The sequence below is a fragment of the Cnephaeus nilssonii genome (assembly GCF_951640355.1).
Source record: "Cnephaeus nilssonii genome assembly, chromosome: 14".
Lineage (NCBI taxonomy): Eukaryota > Metazoa > Chordata > Mammalia > Chiroptera > Vespertilionidae > Cnephaeus > Cnephaeus nilssonii.
In genome coordinates this window covers 6,227,774-6,246,838 of record NC_137085.1, presented here as the reverse complement: position 1 = coordinate 6,246,838, position 19,065 = coordinate 6,227,774, and the positions used below count along the sequence as shown (strand labels likewise).

At 52.3% G+C, this 19,065-nt stretch overlaps 1 protein-coding gene across 3 annotated transcripts in view; it reads left to right on the top strand.

Annotated features, from left to right (window-relative positions):
• The window catches only part of GARNL3 (GTPase activating Rap/RanGAP domain like 3), a 102,973-nt gene that overhangs the window by 45,538 nt on the left and 38,370 nt on the right, over positions 1-19,065 (top strand). For all 3 annotated transcript variants that reach the window (XM_079790132.1, XM_079790131.1, XM_079790133.1), the window contains exons 4-7: positions 2,123-2,197; positions 14,379-14,475; positions 15,868-15,986; positions 16,804-16,868. In XM_079790132.1, coding sequence (XP_079646258.1) covers positions 2,123-2,197; positions 14,379-14,475; positions 15,868-15,986; positions 16,804-16,868 — 356 coding nt within the window. The remainder of the gene's footprint in view (positions 1-2,122; positions 2,198-14,378; positions 14,476-15,867; positions 15,987-16,803; positions 16,869-19,065) is intronic.

The window sequence follows — 19,065 nt, the reverse complement described above, 5'->3', positions numbered from 1 at the left end:
CCCCGTTATAAAGGACGGCACTGTCCATGTGACGCAGAGTGGTGAACAGACGCTCAGGGCATCTCCAGGCTTCGGGGTCACCTCCCAGGAGCTGAGGGCACAGGCGACCTCCTTGGGCGAGTTACATTCTCTCCGGCACGGCCTCTTCCCTGCCTTCAGACACCAACAGTGCGATGATCCGAGCCAGGAGAGTGAAGCATACACAAGAATCTTTTTATTTGCTTTTAAAAAATATTCTGCAAGATAAAGATTAGGCATAAAAACTGGACTTTGCCCTGTCGGCGTGGCTCAGTCCAGTGGTTGAGTGTCAACCTATGAACCAGGAGGTTACAGTTTGATTCCCAGTCAGGGCACATGCCCTGGTTGTGGGCTCAATCCCTAGTGGGGGGCATGCAGCAGGCAGCCGATCAATGATACCTCTCATCATTGATGTTTCTAGCTCTCTCTTCCGCTTCCCTCTCCCTTCCTCTCTGAAAAGATAATTTTAAAAAATTATCTTTTTTAAAAATATTTTCTTTCCAGGGAGCATCGCCTTCATGCTTTTCCATCTTGGAATACGTTCACGTTTAGAATCGATGCTGTGTCTCCACTCCTGCGGGTTAGGTGTCTCCCTCACTTCAGCTCCTGAAGGCTGGGGGCCACTGTCTGAGGACCTGGCCGCCCGAGGACCTGGCCCTCTGAGGGACCGGGCCGACGGAGCTTCAGACAGAACGTTAGCTGCTAGGCAGGCCCAGCTCGGGTGGGATCTGGCTCGCTCATAGGACGGATACAGACAGAGGGACAGATACAGACAGAGGGATGGATACAGACAGAGGGACGGATACAGACAGAGGGACAGATACAGACAGAGGGACAGATGCAGACAGAGGGACGGATACAGACAGAGGGATGGATACAGACAGAGGGACGGATACAGACAGAGGGACAGATACAGACAGAGGGACAGATGCAGACAGAGGGACGGATACAGACAGAGGGACAGGTACAGACAGGGACGGATACAGACAGAGGGACGGATGCAGACAGAGGGACGGATACAGACAGAGGGACGGATGCAGACAGAGGGACGGATGCAGACAGAGGGACGGATGCAGACAGAGGGACGGATGCAGACAGAGGGACGGATACAGACAGAGGGACGGATACAGACAGAGGGACGGATACAGACAGAGGGACAGGTACAGACAGAGGGACGGATACAGACAGAGGGACGGGTACAGACAGAGGGACGGATACAGACAGAGGGACGGATACAGACAGAGGGACGGATACAGACAGAGGGACGGATGCAGACAGAGGGACGGATGCAGACAGAGGGACGGATGCAGACAGAGGGACGGATGCAGACAGAGGGACGGATACAGACAGAGGGACGGATACAGACAGAGGGACGGATACAGACAGAGGGACAGGTACAGACAGAGGGACGGATACAGACAGAGGGACAGGTACAGACAGAGGGACGGATACAGACAGAGGGACGGGTACAGACAGAGGGACGGATACAGACAGAGGGACGGATACAGACAGAGGGACAGGTACAGACAGAGGGACAGGTACAGACAGAGGGACGGATACAGACAGAGGGACAGGTACAGACAGAGGGACGGATACAGACAGAGGGACGGGTACAGACAGAGGGACGGATACAGACAGAGGGACGGATGCAGACAGAGGGACGGATGCAGACAGAGGGACGGGTACAGACAGAGGGACGGATGCAGACAGAGGGACGGATACAGACAGAGGGACAGGTACAGACAGAGGGACGGATGCAGACAGAGGGACGGATACAGACAGAGGGACGGGTACAGACAGAGGGACGGATACAGACAGAGGGACGGATGCAGACAGAGGGACGGATGCAGACAGAGGGACGGGTACAGACAGAGGGACGGATGCAGACAGAGGGACGGATACAGACAGAGGGACGGATGCAGACAGAGGGACGGATACAGACAGAGGGACGGATACAGACAGAGGGACGGATACAGACAGAGGGACGGATGCAGACAGAGGGACGGATGCAGACAGAGGGACGGATACAGACAGAGGGACGGATACAGACAGAGGGACGTTGCCGTGCTGGGCAGCTACCTAACCGAGCGCTCTCTTGTCGCAGCTCATTTCCAGCGATGCCGATGGAGCCATCCAGAGGGCCGGGCGGTTCAGAGTGGAGAACGGCTCTTCGGACGAGGTAAGGAAGCTCCGGACCCGCACTGTCACCGAGCGCAGGGCTGTGTGAGCGCACCGGGCGGGCGGGGGTCCTCGCTACCCTGAAGTCTTGCCCGAGTGGAGCAGGAGGGAACACAGCTCCTCAGCGTGGCCTGAAGCAGAGGAGGAAAGGCCGGTGCTTTGTGTGGAAGGTGCTATGATGGGGACACAGACCCTTTCACGATCTGCACGGGAGCCAGGGAGCCAGGAGATGGGACCAAAGGCCAGTTCACAGCCACGGCACCCTTTGTGCACGGCCCCAGTCCCAGGCCGGCCCCTGGTCACTGCCTTGCGAGCAGCAAGGTCCTGGAGAGAGATGCCAGAAATCACTGTGGTTGCGAAATGCCCTCTCTATTCAGCAAGGACGCGGGAAAGGAGGCATTGCTGCCCCACTCCTGGGCCAGGCCCTCAGGCTGGGCTCTCAGTTGCTTTTCTTTCTTCTTTCCACTGCCCGCTCTACCCCTTGGGGCCTCCCCCAGAACTGCAGAGGCCGTGTAAGTGCCCCCATTTTTTTCTTCGCTGCCTCCTGGAGAGGTTGCCATCACCGTGCTTCAGCAGACCCCAGCTTTGGGGCCAACTGGCCTGCCTGAGCCCCCGCTCCCCGCCTCCTGGGTGCAGGTCCCTGCGCAGGTCACCCGGCCTTTCCGAGCCTCGGCTTCTTCATCTCCAGTGGAAACTGTCTTGGGACGATGGAGAGGACTCCGTGAGCTGAGCTGGGGGAGCTGTTAGCACGGTGCCCGGCACAGAGTGTGCACTCAGCACGTGACGGCTGTCACGGTCACAGCGGCGGTGATCCTGGCGCCTGAGAGCCAGCCTCGCCCTGCTGAGCACCCTGCAGCCAATCCCTGGTGAAGGGCTATAGAGTCGCTCAAGGCCAACTTCACCTTTGCCCTCACGGAGCACACCCACGTACCCGGACGCCCACCCTCGCCTTGTCCCGTCTCGGGCTGGACCTCTGAATAGGTGTCCGCTTGCTTCTTGTCCAGAGCGGGGCCCACTGACCCACACGGAAGAAGGGGCTCCCAGGGAAATGTGCTCCCGAGGCTTGAGCACAGCCCTCCCCAAAGGGCTGGCTGCTGAGACGACAGTCCTGTCCCTACAGCTCAGGCAGCCCGGGGCGCCCCGGCCGCTAGGTCAGGAGCAGAAGTGCGAACCCTCCGTTTCTAGCGCTCAGGGCGCCAGCACCCGCCACGCTGAGCTGCTGCTGTGAGAACCTGGCACCGGAGACCGCCGAGGTGGCTCACCTCGAGAAGTCCCTCTGCTGCCAGAATTGGGCAAAACGTCAGCCCAGCCCAAAAGGAACAAACTGCCCTGGGCTTCTCCCGCCAGCACCCGCGCCAGAGCAAAACCACGCCTCCCAGGACAGACAGACAGACAGAGCCTCCACGTGGGCCTAGGCTCACCTCGCTTGGATCATCACAGTCCTTGCCCGGGGATGTCCCCTGTCCTGCCACATGCCAGAGGCCGTGTTCTGGGACCCCACTGGGGGTCGGAAATCTCCCGTGGAGCGTGCTGGGCAGCAGTGGCCCCGAGCCAGCCTGCCTGGGCCCTCGTGGCTCCACACTCAGCGGTGGCATGGCGTGGGCAGCTCCCTTACATCTTTGGAACCATTTGCTGGAAGGATCGATTTCACAAATCACTGTGGTCTGTTGTATTCCAAACACAGGCCCGTCTCCGATTGCTCCTGGGAAAGACGATAGCCAGGCTCGAATGTGGTCTCAGATCTTGTTTCTACCAGAGACACTGAGCATGAGCGCTTCCTGCAGCACGTTGCTGTGGTTTGTATCGATGGTCTCAGGGAAAGTTCTGGCCGGTGTTACCGCCCAGCCTGGCAGGAGACCTGAGGATCCGAGACTCTGGGAAAACAAACAAATCGGGCAGGGCTGCAGCCGAGTCAAAGGAGCAGGCAGGGCCTCGGAGCTCCATGTCGCTGCCTAACAATGTCCAAACCCACGAACAAACCAATGGCAAAACCACTGCAGCGTGGGGCTGCTTTTCCTTTTATTATTGAACTAGAGGCCCGGTGCACGAAATTCGTACAAGCGGCTCAGCCCTCGCAGCCTGGTGGCTTGCCTCAGCCCTCGCAGCCCCGGCTTCGTCCGGAAGGTCATCTGGTCTAATTAGCATATTACGCTTTTATTATTATAGATTTTAAGGATGCTCTCTACAGAGCGGATACTGTGTCCGATATGTGATTTGCAGACGTTGTCTCTCGTTTTGTAGGATGTCTCTTCACTTTCTTGAGTGTGTCGTTGAAGCACACACGTTTTTAATGTGATGGTGTCCCCTCCGTCTGTTTTCCTGTTGTTGCCTGTGTTTGTGTTTTTCATGTCATAGCTCAGAAACCATTGCCTAACCCAAGGTCGGTTGGTCGCTTTCTATAGTTTCTGTGGACATTACCGTAAAATGTTAAATTTGCCTTTTATTTTTCACCATTGTGGGTACAACGTCTTCACCGCCGTGGCTGGTGCTCCAGTGTGTGACTTGGTGCCCATGGTGCTGTTTCTCGTGTGCCGGTCGTGGTTCAGGTTCGGAGAGCTGCCTGGTCGTGCGGGGGAAGCACACACCAGAATTGGTGTCAGGATCGGAGGGCGGGTTCGCACTCACTCTCTCCAGACACCTTTAAATTCCCAGCTGGGAACTTTTTCTAACCGCCCACGTGGTGGAGGGAAGAGCTGTAAACTTCTTGGAGGACCGCTCCCTGTCTCCCTTCCCGGGACTCCCTGCCCAGCTGGGTTCTTTGGGGGCAGTGGTCTCTCTGGTTCCCCCTCCCCTTCAGTGTGTAGCCCTTCGGGTCCCAGCTTAAGTGGAGTGGGGTGTCTCCTGTCAGCCCGACCTGCGTCTGTGGGTCCTGGGGATTTGATGCTTTGCCCTCCTGCTCCCGGAAGTCACCAGCAGCCAAATTTCGTTTGCCAGGATTGACGACTATTCTCAGGCTAAGAAGCGCTTCCGAGCTCCACTACCTCTCCGGGTTCCCACTGCCTTTCAGTTGGGTTGGTCATTTCATACTATCATAGCTCGCCAGTGCTTTTAAGATGGCTTTGAATATTTTCTAGTACTTTTAGTTTCTTCAGTGGGAGGGTTGGTTGAATAACCTGGCCCACCAGTACCAAACCTGAGTTATAACAGGAGCGTCTTTTACATAATATGTCAAGTCATTCATCCAGCCCACGTTCAGAGGGTCAGTTCTCAGTGCCAGGCAGTGGTGCAGGGTGGATATGATGGTGATAGAGGGTGGATATGATGGTGATATAGGATGGATATGATGGTGATATAGGATGGATATGATAGTGATAGAGGATGGATAAGATGGTGGTGCAGGGTGGATATGATGGTGATAGAGGGTGGATATGATGGTGATAGAGGGTGGATATGATGGTGATAGAGGGTGGATATGATGGTGATATAGGATGGATATGATGGTGATAGAGGGTGGATAAGATGGCGGGGCAGGGTGGATATGATGGTGATAGAGGGTGGATATGATGGTGATATAGGATGGATATGATGGTGATAGAGGGTGGTTATGATGGTGATATAGGATGGATATGATGGTGATAGAGGGTGGATAAGATGGTGGTGCAGGGTGGATATGATGGTGATAGAGGGTGGATATGATGGTGATAGAGGGTGGATATGATGGTGATATAGGATGGATATGATGGTGATAGAGGGTGGATATGATGGTGATAGAGGATGGATAAGATGGCGGGGCAGGGTGGATATGATGGTGATAGAGGGTGGATATGATGGTGATATAGGATGGATATGATGGTGATAGAGGGTGGATAAGACGGTGGTGCAGGGTGGATATGATGGTGATAGAGGGTGGATATGATGGTGATATAGGATGGATATGATGGTAATAGAGGGTGGATAAGACGGTGGTGCAGGATGGATATGATGGTGATAGAGGGTGGATATGATGGTGATAGAGGGTGGATATGATGGTGATAGAGGGTGGATATGATGGTGATATAGGATGGATATGATGGTGATAGAGGGTGGATATGATGGTGATAGAGGGTGGATATGATGGTGATATAGGATGGATATGATGGTGATAGAGGGTGGATAAGACGGTGGTGCAGGGTGGATATGATGGTGATAGAGGGTGGATATGATGGTGATATAGGATGGATATGATGGTAATAGAGGGTGGATAAGACGGTGGTGCAGGATGGATATGATGGTGATAGAGGGTGGATATGATGGTGATAGAGGATGGATATGATGGTGATAGAGGGTGGATATGATGGTGATAGAGGGTGGATATGATGGTGATATAGGATGGATATGATGGTAATAGAGGGTGGATAAGACGGTGGTGCAGGATGGATATGATGGTGATAGAGGGTGGATATGATGGTGATAGAGGATGGATAAGATGGCGGGGCAGGGTGGATATGATGGTGATAGAGGGTGGATATGATGGTGATAGAGGGTGGATATGATGGTGATATAGGATGGATATGATGGTGATAGAGGGTGGATATGATGGTGATAGAGGATGGATAAGATGGCGGGGCAGGGTGGATATGATGGTGATAGAGGGTGGATATGATGGTGATAGAGGGTGGATATGATGGTGATATAGGATGGATATGATGGTGATATAGGATGGATAAGATGGCGGGGCAGGGTGGATCTGATGGTGATAGAGGGTGGATATGATGGTGATATAGGATGGATAAGATGGCGAGGCAGGGTGGATATGATGGTGATAGAGGGTGGATATGATGGTGATAGAGGGTGGATATGATGGTGATAGAGGGTGGATATGATGGTGATATAGGATGGATATGATGGTGATAGAGGGTGGATATGATGGTGATATAGGATGGATATGATGGTGATAGAGGGTGGATATGATGGTGATAGAGGGTGGTTATGATGGTGATAGAGGGTGGATATGATGGTGATAGAGGGTGGATATGATGGTGATAGAGGGTGGTTATGATGGTGATAGAGGGTGGATATGATGGTGATAGAGGATGGATATGATGGTGATAGAGGATGGATAAGATGGCGGGGCAGGGTGGATATGATGGTGATATAGGATGGATATGATGGTGATAGAGGGTGGATATGATGGTGATATAGGATGGATATGATGGTGATAGAGGGTGGATATGATGGTGATAGAGGGTGGATAAGATGGCGGGGCAGGGTGGATAAGACTGCTGTGGCCCCTGCCCTCAGGCTCACAGGTGTACAGGTTGATTGCAGCTCTTGGTGACAGCTGTGGAGAAGACAAGCAGGGCTGTGGCACAGAGTGAGGAAGAGCCTGCTTAGGGTGGTCAGAAAGGCCTCCTCAGGGCAGCACGTGAGGCCGTGGCCCTGTTTGTGGTGAAGGACCCACTTTTTAATTGCCAATCTGCTGCAGACCTATGTTCTGCTGTGGTCCTACTATGCATGACCAGGATGCCCGACCCACCTCATGCACTTACCACCAAGTTCAGTCACACCCAGATGGTCTGGACTCCATTAAGGGGTCCCGGTAATGTCAGATCGCTGTCACGTTTCCTGCATGCTTGCTTCCCGTTCCTGGACGCTGGGTCGTGCACTGGTAGCAGTTTGCAGCAGCACCGTGGACCATACCTACTCCTCAGGGTTCATCTGGGCCAGTCCCCCGCCCCCGGCATGAATCCTGCAGCCGCTCTGCCAGCAGCCCACTGCCAGGCCCTGCTTGAAGGTCTCCAGTAAAGAGAAGCTTGCTACTCCCTTCATAGGGTTTTTCCTTTCTGATGCCAGCCAGTTCTGATACCCACTGAGTGTCCCGCAATTAAACTCACTTCCAACACAAACCACTCAGAGCTCGTGTCAGACTCCACAGTTCAAGGGCTCAGCCCACTGGGCAGCTTTCACATCAGATGCCAATTGTGAGGATCAAGTCCCAGGTCACAAAGTCAGGGGTGCCCACAACCCCCCTCAGGCTCACTCATCGCGGGAAAGCACAGCACTATTATCCTTTGATGGTAAAGGACACAGTTCAGGAACAGCCAAGATGAAGAGGTGCACAGGCAGCGTGTGGGGGTGGGGCACAGAGCTTCCCTGGACCTTGGTGTGTGCACCAGCGGGAGCTCCTGAACCCCGGGCGGAGGGCTTTGTGGAGGCTCCGTCACACAGCTCCTCTGCTGAAACCACTGGCCATTGGCGATTGGATCGTTCAGCCCCTCATCCAGAGATTTCAGGCTGGGTCCGAAAGGTTTTTGGGTGTTTTGTTTTGTTTTGTTTTATATTTTTATTGATTTCAGAGAGGAAGGGAGAGGGAGAGATAGAAACATCAATGATGAGAGAGACTCATTGATTGGCTGCCTCCTACATTCCCCACACTGGGGATCGAGCCTACAACCTGGGCATGTGCCCTGACCTGGAACTGAACTGTGACCTCCTGGTTTATAGGTTGACGCTCAACCACTGAGCCACGCCAGCTGGGCTGGATCTGAAAGTTTCAAGCTTCTAAATCAAGGCTTGGTCTTCCCAGCGCCCAGCCCCCTCCTGACGCTCTCCAGGACCACCAAGAGCCAAAGACGCTCCTATCACCCTTACCACTCAGGAAGCTCCCAGGGTTGTAGGAGCTCCGTGCCAGGCCCTGGAGACAAATCCCCCAAAAGCAATTCATACAGCACCCCTAAAGCAACTGATCTCCCTTCTCGGCATCTCTGGCTGCTAGGAAGTTTGTTTTAAGTCAGTGGTTCTCAACCTTTCTGATGCCGAGACCCTTTAATGCAGTTCCTCATGTTGTGGTGACCCCCAACCATAAAATCATTTTTATTGCTACTTCATAACTGTAATTTTGCTACTGTTATGAATCGTAATGTAAATATCTGTGTTTTCCGATGGTCTTAGGCTCTACAGTAGCGGTTCTCAACCTGTGGGTTGTGACCCACAGGTTGAACGACCCACAGGTTGAGAACCACTAGCAGAGTCGCCTAAGACCATTGGAAAACACAGATATTTACATTACTATTCATTAACAGTAGCAAAATTACAGTTATGACGTAGCAACGAAAATGATTTTATGGTTGGGGGTCACCACAACATGAGGAACTGTATTAAAGGGTCGCGGCATCAGAAAGGTTGAGAACCACTGTTTTAAGTGAACAGAATTCATCTGTCTGTCTTGCATTCCGAGTTTCCATTTGCGTTCTCTGTAGCTGTGGTATCAGGCTGAGCCCTCGTCACCCTGCTGCCTCCAGGCATTCCAGGACACCTGCTCCTCTCCTCCCGAGACCTGGCCTCCGCTCCCCTCCTCACCTCCCTCTCTGTGCTCCCTGGGCACGTGTGAGGTCTTAAGGAGCGTTTTAAATTGAAGTGCTCACATCTGAACTCAGGGCCCCCCCAGGCACGAGTGGAGCAGGCTAGTCCTCTCCCCTTTTTATGAAGCCTGATGACTCATGGGGAACCACAGCACCCTCCCCCACCCGAGCTGTTAATGGCTGTGAGGCGACATCATGTGTAGCGGGGACAATTTTGGAGTCAAATGAACCTGGGTTCAGACCTCAGCTCTATCACCTACCAGTTTATGAGGACGCCTGTGAGCCTCCGCTTCCTCGTGGGTGGAGTGGGGACACACGCCTGGCCCCTAGCAGCGGCCCGCCCCACCCTGTCCGTTGCACCTGCAGTTTGTATTTGCACCTCAGTGTGGGGTTTTGCCTTGTCCACTGAATCGGATCTCCTCAGTGTGTCTGTAATTGCTACTTGTCAGGAGTTTCCCAACATCTTGATTCTGTCACCTGCCTGTTAGCTCCCCCCCCCCACCCTCCACCCCCACCCCCCCCCCCCGCCAAGCGTTGGTTACCTTGTGCTTCCCCTGCCATCTGTGAGCTCCTCTGATTATTAATTGAAATGAGTGTGACCCTGGGTGGAGCCCTGGGGCCTCCCTGACAGCTCCTTGTATATCAATTAGGATCTGGCAGGGCAGGGGCGGACTTCCAGCTCCTTACAGATCTGTCCTCCCGGCACGGGAGGAGTCTCCACAGGCTGTTGGGGGATATGTGCACGCGAACAGTCTTTGGGGAGGGCCATTAGCAGTCATTAAAGATGCACACGGCGTTTAGCCACAGCTCTATTGTGAGGATGTGTGTGGTAGCATTATTTAAAACAGAAAAACACCCACACCTGGGAACTCCCTCCATTTCCATCAGTGGAGGAGTGATTATGGAAATTATGATCCATTTGAACAATGCAGTGCTTCCCAGCTGTTGGGAAGGCGAGGTGCAGGTAGAGGTAACACCACAGAAAATGTCTCACGTACAGTGTCAGACAGAAAAGCGAGTTCCAGAATGATTCGTGTGATACCGCCCCATATCCTTAAAACAGCAAAAATAGATAAATATGCTCGTCAGTATGCAAGAAAGTTCCAGAAGGGCACCTATGAGTCTGATAGCCGTTTCCTGTGGAGAATGAAAGCGGGAGGTCGGGAAGGAGTTGGGAGCCTTAACTTCCCACTTTAGGCTCTTTTCTGCTCTTTACATGTTTTACTAGTATGCATCGATACGCAACTGAAGTGCTTGATTTCTTAAAAGAATCTGTATAGTTGTTAAAAAGGACAGGGCAGATCCATATGTACTGACATGGCAATATTCCTAAGGTATTTTCTTTAGTGAAAAAAAAAAAAACATGTCTTAGTATAATATCTATGATACCGTCTCATTCATGAAAACAAATGGTATGTGCAGATATTTACATGTATATATGTATGTATGCATGTATGTATACAGGTGTGTGTGTGAATGTGGATGTTATGTGTGTATTTATGTATAAAGTAAGCACATATTTGTAAACTCACAGAGAGATGTGGGACTATCAGCACAATCTGGTAGCGTGGGTATAAAGGGGAAGGAAGTGGACTGGGCATGGAGGGTGGGGGACAGAAGAGGATTTTAATTTTTGTGTGATTTCATTTTTTTAAGTAACATATATTTGTATTTGCAATTTAGAAAATTTTAGTCTATTTTCTTTTTTTTTAAATATATTTTATTGATTTTTTACAGAGAGGAAGAGAGAGGGATAGAGAGTTAGAAACATCGATCAGCTGCCTCTTGCACACCCCCTACTGGGGATGTGCCCGCAACCAAGGTACATGCCCCTGACCGGAATCGAACCCGGGACCCTTGAGTCCACAGACCGACGCTCTATCCACTGAGCCAAACCGGTCTCGGCTTAGTCTATTTTCTTAAAAGCCATCTTCTTTACTGCCCGTGTCCTCTCAGCAATGTAACCTAGAAGCGGAAGTAAAGGCAGTTTCAAAGGTGCACTCATTCATCGAGCTCACTGTAGAGGAGACTGAAAGCCCACAGGCGGTAGATGAGCCGCGATCAGATTTGTGGCGTGAGCGTGCGGACTCCCTGCTTAAAGGCAAGCAGATTCCAGGAGGGTGCACTGTATGGACTTCGACTGAGTTCAGAATGTCTTGGCCAGACGCAGTCTTCCTCCTCCACATCCAGGGTCTGCCCGTGGGGTGAAAGAGGCAATGAAGGCCGCGGGAGCGCTGTGGGCTGTGGACCCTGACGCACGCGTGTGCGGGTGCTTAGTCTCAGGGCTCCCTCGGCACGTGGGCGCGCCCAGGCCTGTCTGCAGCGTCATGATTTCATAATCCCTCGTAGCAAACGATTATCTAAAAGGGCATGAGCCCGGCCGGCATGACTCAGTGGTTGAGCATCGACCTCTGAACCAGGAGGTAACGGTTCGATTCCCGGTCAGGGCACATGCCCGGTTGTGGGCTCAATCCCCAGTGTGGGGTGTGCAGGAGGCAGCTGATCAATGATTCTTTCTCATCATTGATGTTTCTCTCTCTCTTCTTCTCCCTTCCTCTCTGAAATCAAGAAAAATACATTTTTAAAATATAATAAAGTAAAAGGGCGTGAAATAAGTGTGGGTGTTTGGAGTGTTAAACTTCAGTTGCCTCGAAAACATTCTCATCAGAATATTTCCCCTGCTCTCCTTGTTGGTGTCGAATGAAGAGCGTGTTCCCGTGCCTCTGTGGCCCGGAAGTGCTGCGGACAAACCTGGGCGCCCAAAGGTTGATGAAGCTGTGCTGGTGTGAGAAACATCCCTCTTCTTGGGGAGTACACCTGAAGCCCTGCGGAATGTAGGGCTGTTCTTTAGGCAGCTTATTCTTAAGGGACTGAGGAAAGTGTGTGTGTGTGTGTGTGTGTGTGTGTGTGTGTAGAGAGAGAGAGAGAGAGAGGGAGGAGAGGGGAACAGATGAATCCGTGGATACAGTGTTAACAGCAGGTGGGCCTGGTAAAGGGCACACACATGCGCTCTTCCTAGTCTCCTGGCTTTTATACGTCCACATCAATCGCTGAATTTTTGAAATTCAAGAAAATTCAATAAAAAGCACACTAATACTAAGATACGTTAACGTACTTTTTCACTCCCTGATGGATTAAAAAGGCAGAACATTAAGAAGGACACAGAAGGTGGCATAAGGTTAAGACTTCTAAAATGGAAAGACACCTCGGGAACGGGGCCTGGTTTCTGTTTCCGCCCCACGGCGTACCCTCTGCCGCCGGAGCCCACGTGCTGCCGCTCTCCCGGCCTCTGAAGCTGGTGGAGATGCTGTGGGGCGATTCTTAGGAAGTGCCCGGCCTGGTGCCTGGGACGCGGAGCTCGCTCACTGAGTGTCCGCATTTCCTGGGCCATGAGAGAGACAGCGGCATCCCGTCCACTTTATACAGTGACACCCGCCTGACAGCACCACAGAAACGCATGCGGAGGAGGAACCCGCGGCTCCGGCTCCTAACAAGCAGGACACGTCGACGGGTGCCTTCAACCCAGCAGCTCAGGAGAGTCCTGCACCCCGGGCCGAGTGGGCGCATTCCGGAAGTCTAAGAACCTCTCGGCACCGCAGAGCTAGTGTGATTCATTACACCACTGAGATTTCCCTCATTTAACCTGTTCTCTCACTAGTCACCCACAAAGGCTTTCAGTAAAATTCAATAGTTGTTCCTAAGAAGAGCCTCTTTGTAAAGTTGGATTTGAAGGAAACTTCAACATGATAAAGCAACTGACCACAGACATCTAGGAAATCACTAAGACATGTCTGAGCCAGAAAAGTCTGTGCCAGCCCTGGCCAGTGTGGCTCAGCTGACTGGGCGTCATCCGTGCACTCAAAGGTTGTGGGTTCAATCCCCAGTCAGGGCACATCCCCGGGTTACAGGCTCAATCCCCAGTGGAGGGTGTGCAGGAGGCAGCCAATTAATGTCTCTCTCTCTCTCTCTCCCTCTCTCTCTCTCTCTCAAAATCTATTTTAAAATCTTAAAAAAGAAAAGCATGTTCCTGCAGTCTGTCTATACACATGGCACAATGTAGACACCAAAGGAGTTTTAAACTCTATATTCATTATGATTCCATTGGGGCAAAATGACATATGTTTGCACACGCAGGAAAAACATTACAGGAAATCATACCAAATCATTAATAACGATTATCTTTGGACAGAGGATTCCGGTTACTTACTATGATTGTCTGTATTTTCCACATTAATTGAGTAATTTTTATGATAAATTCTTAAAATTCTACAAAGAAGATGAACTCAAGATGCTGGAGAGAGACCTTCCAGGTGAAATGTGCTTCCAGGGTGACAAGCAGAAGGGCGTGCCTCTAGGGGGCACCAGCTCCCAAGGATTGCGGAAGCTTCAGACCAAAAAGGAGAGAAACTTTAAGCCCAAGTTATACTCGGGTTAGAAGTAGCTGAGCCCACTGGGTCGCTTGGTCCCTTTTCCCCACGCCCCCGGATGCTCCTGTGATGCCACTTAGACTGGGCGTCTTTTCTAATGACAACGTGGGCACAGCCCAGTCTGTATGCTTCTTGTTGTTAATCCTCACCCGGGAATATTTTCCCATCAATTTCTAGAGCGAGTGGAAGGGAGGGAGAGACACAGAGAGACACATCAATTGGTTGCCTGCTGCACATGCCACCGCCAGGGCCGGGGATTGAGCCTGCTAATGAGGTGCATGCCCTTGACCGGAATCCAACCCAGGACCCTTCAGTCCATAGTCCGGCGGCGCTCTGTCTGCTGAGCCAAACTGGCCAGGGCTGTTCATATGCTTTTAACCATGACTTTTCTGGTTGTTTGGCCTCTGGTTCATTGTCAGCTTCTTGTTTACTTTCTAAAAAAGCCTCCTCATGGCACAATGTTATTCTGTTGCAGAATGCCACTGCTCTGCCAGGGACTTGGCGAACAGCCGTGCACTTAGAGAACCCGGAATACCACACCAGATGGTACTTCAAGTATTTTTTAGGACAAGGTAAGTATGCCATCCTGGTGCCTGGGAGGGAAGGGCATTCAAAATGAAAATCAGTGTTGGTGTGATTTGCAAGTGCCCTATCTGTGCGACACTGACCAGTTTAAGGGCACTACGTTCTTTGAGGGAGCAGTCGGTTTTGTCCCTGGGGAATAAAGGAGGTCAGATCATCTGGATGAGTGAATTGAGACATAGAAGAATTTGCAGGGTGGAAAGCAACTTTAGATTTAACAAGGCAAGTGCCCTGTCTGTAGTGGGTTTTGAACACAGTTCAGGGCAGTGAGGGAGAGAAATGGGTCCCTGAGCTCCAGGGCCGATGCAGAGCTGGTAAAGGCAGTCACGGCCCCTGCCTTTGTGGGTTTGAATCCTGGCTCCACTGTTCCTCACCAGAGGACCTTACACCTGTTACTCTCTGCTTTTCTGAGACTCAGTTTCCTTATCTGTGAAGTGGGGGTGTTACTAGTACACACCTAGTAGGTCTGGACAGTCGTTGCAATGAGACAGACAGGAAAAGCCCTGAGCCTGATGCCTGGCACGTGGCAGGAGCTCCGTCATGAAGGGTGACACACAGGAACAGTGAGGGCTCTAGCGAACATACGGGGAAAGGTGGAAGGCAGGAGTGTGCTCACAGCAAAGAAATGGAAGAACGGTCGCTGCTGTGGGATTAGAACTGAGTTAGACACATTTCTTACCAGACTAATACATTTGTTGTAGGAGATGTGGTGCTTGAACTATAAAATGCGAGTGACCAGACCCAAAAGGTGTCTTTTTAAACAACCTGGTCCTGTACTGTGCTGAGAGGCCCACTTGCTTGGCCAGGCATACTCTGTTATAAAGAAAGACATCAGTGCAAAGTTGTCAGCCTCCCAAATCTTGTAAAACGGTCCTGGAGCAGTGATGACAGGAGGAAGATGGTGTGGATGCCTCAGCTCCCTCGGCTGGCTGAAGCAGTCAGGGGTCTAATGAGAAACCCAGAGGGAGGCCAGGCTCGGGGGGCGAGGGGGAGCCACAGGCTCTGGGATGTCATCAAGGCTGGGCTTTCTCGGGGTCACAAATGGTTGCAGTGATTCCAGGCATCACTGCGAGACACCACCATCCAGAGTTCACCCGGAAGGCCATCTTCAGGAGTGAGGATGCCTTTCCAGAAACCTCTCGACACGTTTCTCCTCCTATCTCGTTGGCCAGAATGGGGTCATATCTCATCCCAGAACCAGCCCCTGGCTGGGGGACTGGGAGTGCGCGATTCTAGAGAGTGGTCAGGTTCTGTCTCCAGCTGGGCGTGGGATTGCTGCCCCCGACCACGTGCGAAGGGCTGGGTGCCACCTGGTGTGTCCCCGCCCCGGGGACCGGAGGAGCCATTGCGTTGCCACTGTCCTGAGCCTGTCCCTTCCCCAGTCCACCAGAACTACATCGGAAACGACGCCGAGAAGAGCCCCTTCTTCCTGTCCGTGACCCTTTCTGACCAGAACAACCAGCGAGTCCCTCAGTACCGTGCGATTCTCTGGAGGAAAACGGTAAGTAACCGGCTTGGCCTGGAGTTTCATCCCCACTTACCCTGTGTGCCGTGCTGCTGTTTATGTCAACGTCCATGTCACGTGTCAGAAATGTCTTCTTTTGGGGCAGTTTAAGGTAACAATCTGATGGAAAGGCATTTTTGTAGAGAAGCCGAGGGAGCTTGAGGCGGGGTGTGTGGAATAGAGAGGGTCCAGCCCCTGCAGCTTTTCGTGAACTGCCCACGTGGAGGGGGAGCCCGGGGCTCATGCGATTGGCCATTTATGTTTTCCTTCGCCACAAACGATGCGGAGCCTTCGTTCATTCCCTTCCAGGCTCCCAGCCTCTACTTTCCCTGCGTTAGTCTCAGTGGGTGCTGTTAGCGAGAGGAAACGGGCTCCCAACAGGACACAGAGGACACGTCACACAGGCCTTCCGCAAGATTCGGCGATTTCTCGTTCGAGTCTTGGACTTGGGCTACCGCATTGGGGCCTGTTTCTTTTCATGATCTTTCGAGGCTGATCTGACCCTCGGCTCAGAGACCAAACCCCCTTCTCGGCTGGCTCAGGCAGCCCATCTGCTCACAACACCGAAGGCCCGGGGGACCCGTCAGTCCGTCCGTGGAAGAGTCCATAATGCCGAGACCTATGAGAGCTGGGCCGGGAGGGCAGACGCTGTCCAGTCTGAGCAAGACTCTGCGTCATAGAATGTCTTCACTCAGACAAGCCGCTGCAGGGAGAGGAGAAAGGCCGGACGGGGTTCCTTTAAGCGACCAGGGAGGGCGCTTTCAGAGGTGGGAATGGCCAAGCTTCTCGCTGACCGGGCGTTTTGACTTTCCAGGGCACCCAGAAAATATGCCTCCCCTACAGCCCCACCAAGACGCTCTCTGTGAAGTCCATCTTAAGGTGAGTGCCGCCGAGTGGAACCCCAACCCGGGAGCCTGTATACGTGGTTTTCCGGGGTCACCCTGCCAGTTCTGTCTTCCTGAGCCGTGGCTGCATACGCTGTTCTCCTCAGTCTGCCACGCACCAGCTCATGTGGTCTTCACGCAGCCCCACGGCAGGTTGTTCCTGTCCCCATTGTGCAGATGAGCAAGTGGAGGCCCGGGAGCCAGCCGGGCGGCTGGTGTGTGCTGCCTGAGGCCCGGGCCCGGCCCGATTTCGAGTGTCGCTCTTAGCACCCCGGGATCGCTTGAGCTGCCTGCTCCCCGCCCCTCGCATGCACACAGGTAGTGTGGCTTCGTAAAGAAAATCAGGAAGCATTTTTCCTTCCATGTTTCTGCTCTGAAATAGAAACTCGTAGGTCAGCAAATGCTTCTCAGGGAAGAATGTTCTTATTCTTCACCAAACGGAAAGGTGAGTGGGTGGAGCATGGAGCTGCTCCCCGCCCAGCCGCCTTCCCCTCCCCCTCCCTGCCGGTCCCTCCCGTGTCCTGTCGGGTGGCAGTCCCCTGAGAATGCCCCGTTCAGATGGGCCTGCCGCTTTGTCAGCGTCACAGTGGCAGCGGCCTGTCTACCAGGCGCTGTGCTAAGTGCTGTACGAGCATCTCAGTCACTCTGGAAACCTGCTCCACAGGGAGACTTCCCGTCTGCGCCGCGGGAGAGGGGTCCCCGCCGCAGAGAGGTGCGGGGGGGGTGGACAGAGATCTCGGCTCAGGGACCACAGAGCTGGGATGGAAGCCCAGGGCCACGTGGCTCTGGGGCGTGGCCGTGACCACTGCTGTCCCCACGGGGGATGTGGCAGCTTTCCCCAGGGGCCTCCAGTCACTCCGCCTCCAGCTGCAGCCTGGGTGCTGGGAGGGGTGGTGTTTGCCATGTCCCAGCCACAGCTCCCCACTCGCTGCCAAGGGCCCTGAGGGTGCAGACTCCATCCAGCGGCTGGGATCGACTCTGTGGGTGGACGGCACTGAGATTACGAAGTGAAAAGTGTCTCCCGGCCGGTATTGCTCGGTGGTTGAGTGTTGACCTATGAACCAGGAGGTCACAGTTTGATTCCAGGTGGTGGTTGAGTGTTGACCTATGAACCAGGAGGTCACAGTTTGATTCCAGGTCAGGGCACATGCCCAGGTTGCAGGCTCCATCCCCAGTGTGGGGTGTGCAGGAGGCAGCCAATCAATGATTCTTTCTCATCATTGGTCTCTATCTCTCCTCTCCCTCTCCCTTCCCCTCTGAAATAAATAAAAACGTATTTTTAAAAATAAGTAAAGAGTTTCATATCTCATTTTCAAGCTTGGTTTGGTCTTCCGATGTTTCTCCTCAGTCTGAAGCTCCGTGAAGAGAGCAGGGGAGAGGCTGACATCTTTGTTGCGCACAGAAATACCTGGCTGATTCTAGATCTTAACTTGCTTTGAAAGGAGCACTTTGAATTACAGTGGCTTAAGATTGTTGTGAATCTTTTTTTTTTCTAAAAATAAGTTACTCTAGCACCTTTCTTCTTTATATTTAAAGGGGTTTCATGCAGTTATAATGTTATTTAGTTACGTGAGTAGGGCCCTCCCCTCGCAGTCCACTCAGCCAGAGCAAGCTTTGGCAAGAAAGTATTTTTAAAGATGCGAAAGAGGAAAACTTCTACAGTTTCTGCCAATTGGAAAAAAAAAAAGAGTTTATTTGTTGCAATCGTGAACTTGAAAACTTAAAAGAAAATTAAAATATAAATACTATGGAGTCAGAAAAGCCTTAGTTTAAATCTTGGCTCTACTACTTAACAGCTTTGTTATCCTGGACTAAGCCTCAGTTTCCTCATCTTTAAAATGGGGATAAACTAGTACTTGCCTCACAGAGACTAAATGAGACAGTCCATGTAAAGCATTTACAGAGGGCCTGGAGCAAGTGCGCGCTTTAACATTGGCTCTTGTGTTTGCCTGTCATTTACGAGCAGAGGGGCCTCAGAGGTCATCTGGTTCAATGGCCTTGTTTTTCCTCTCCAGGGACATAGGCGGAAGGAATGTGCATTGATTATCCAAAGTAAAACAAAGAACAACCTTGTTCGGGATGGTCTTTTGCAATTAGTGGCAGAGGAATTACCAAAGGAAGAAAGAAATACCAGGTCATCTTCATTACATCTCAGTTTATCATGACTCACTCTGTAAATGCCAATGAGTCAC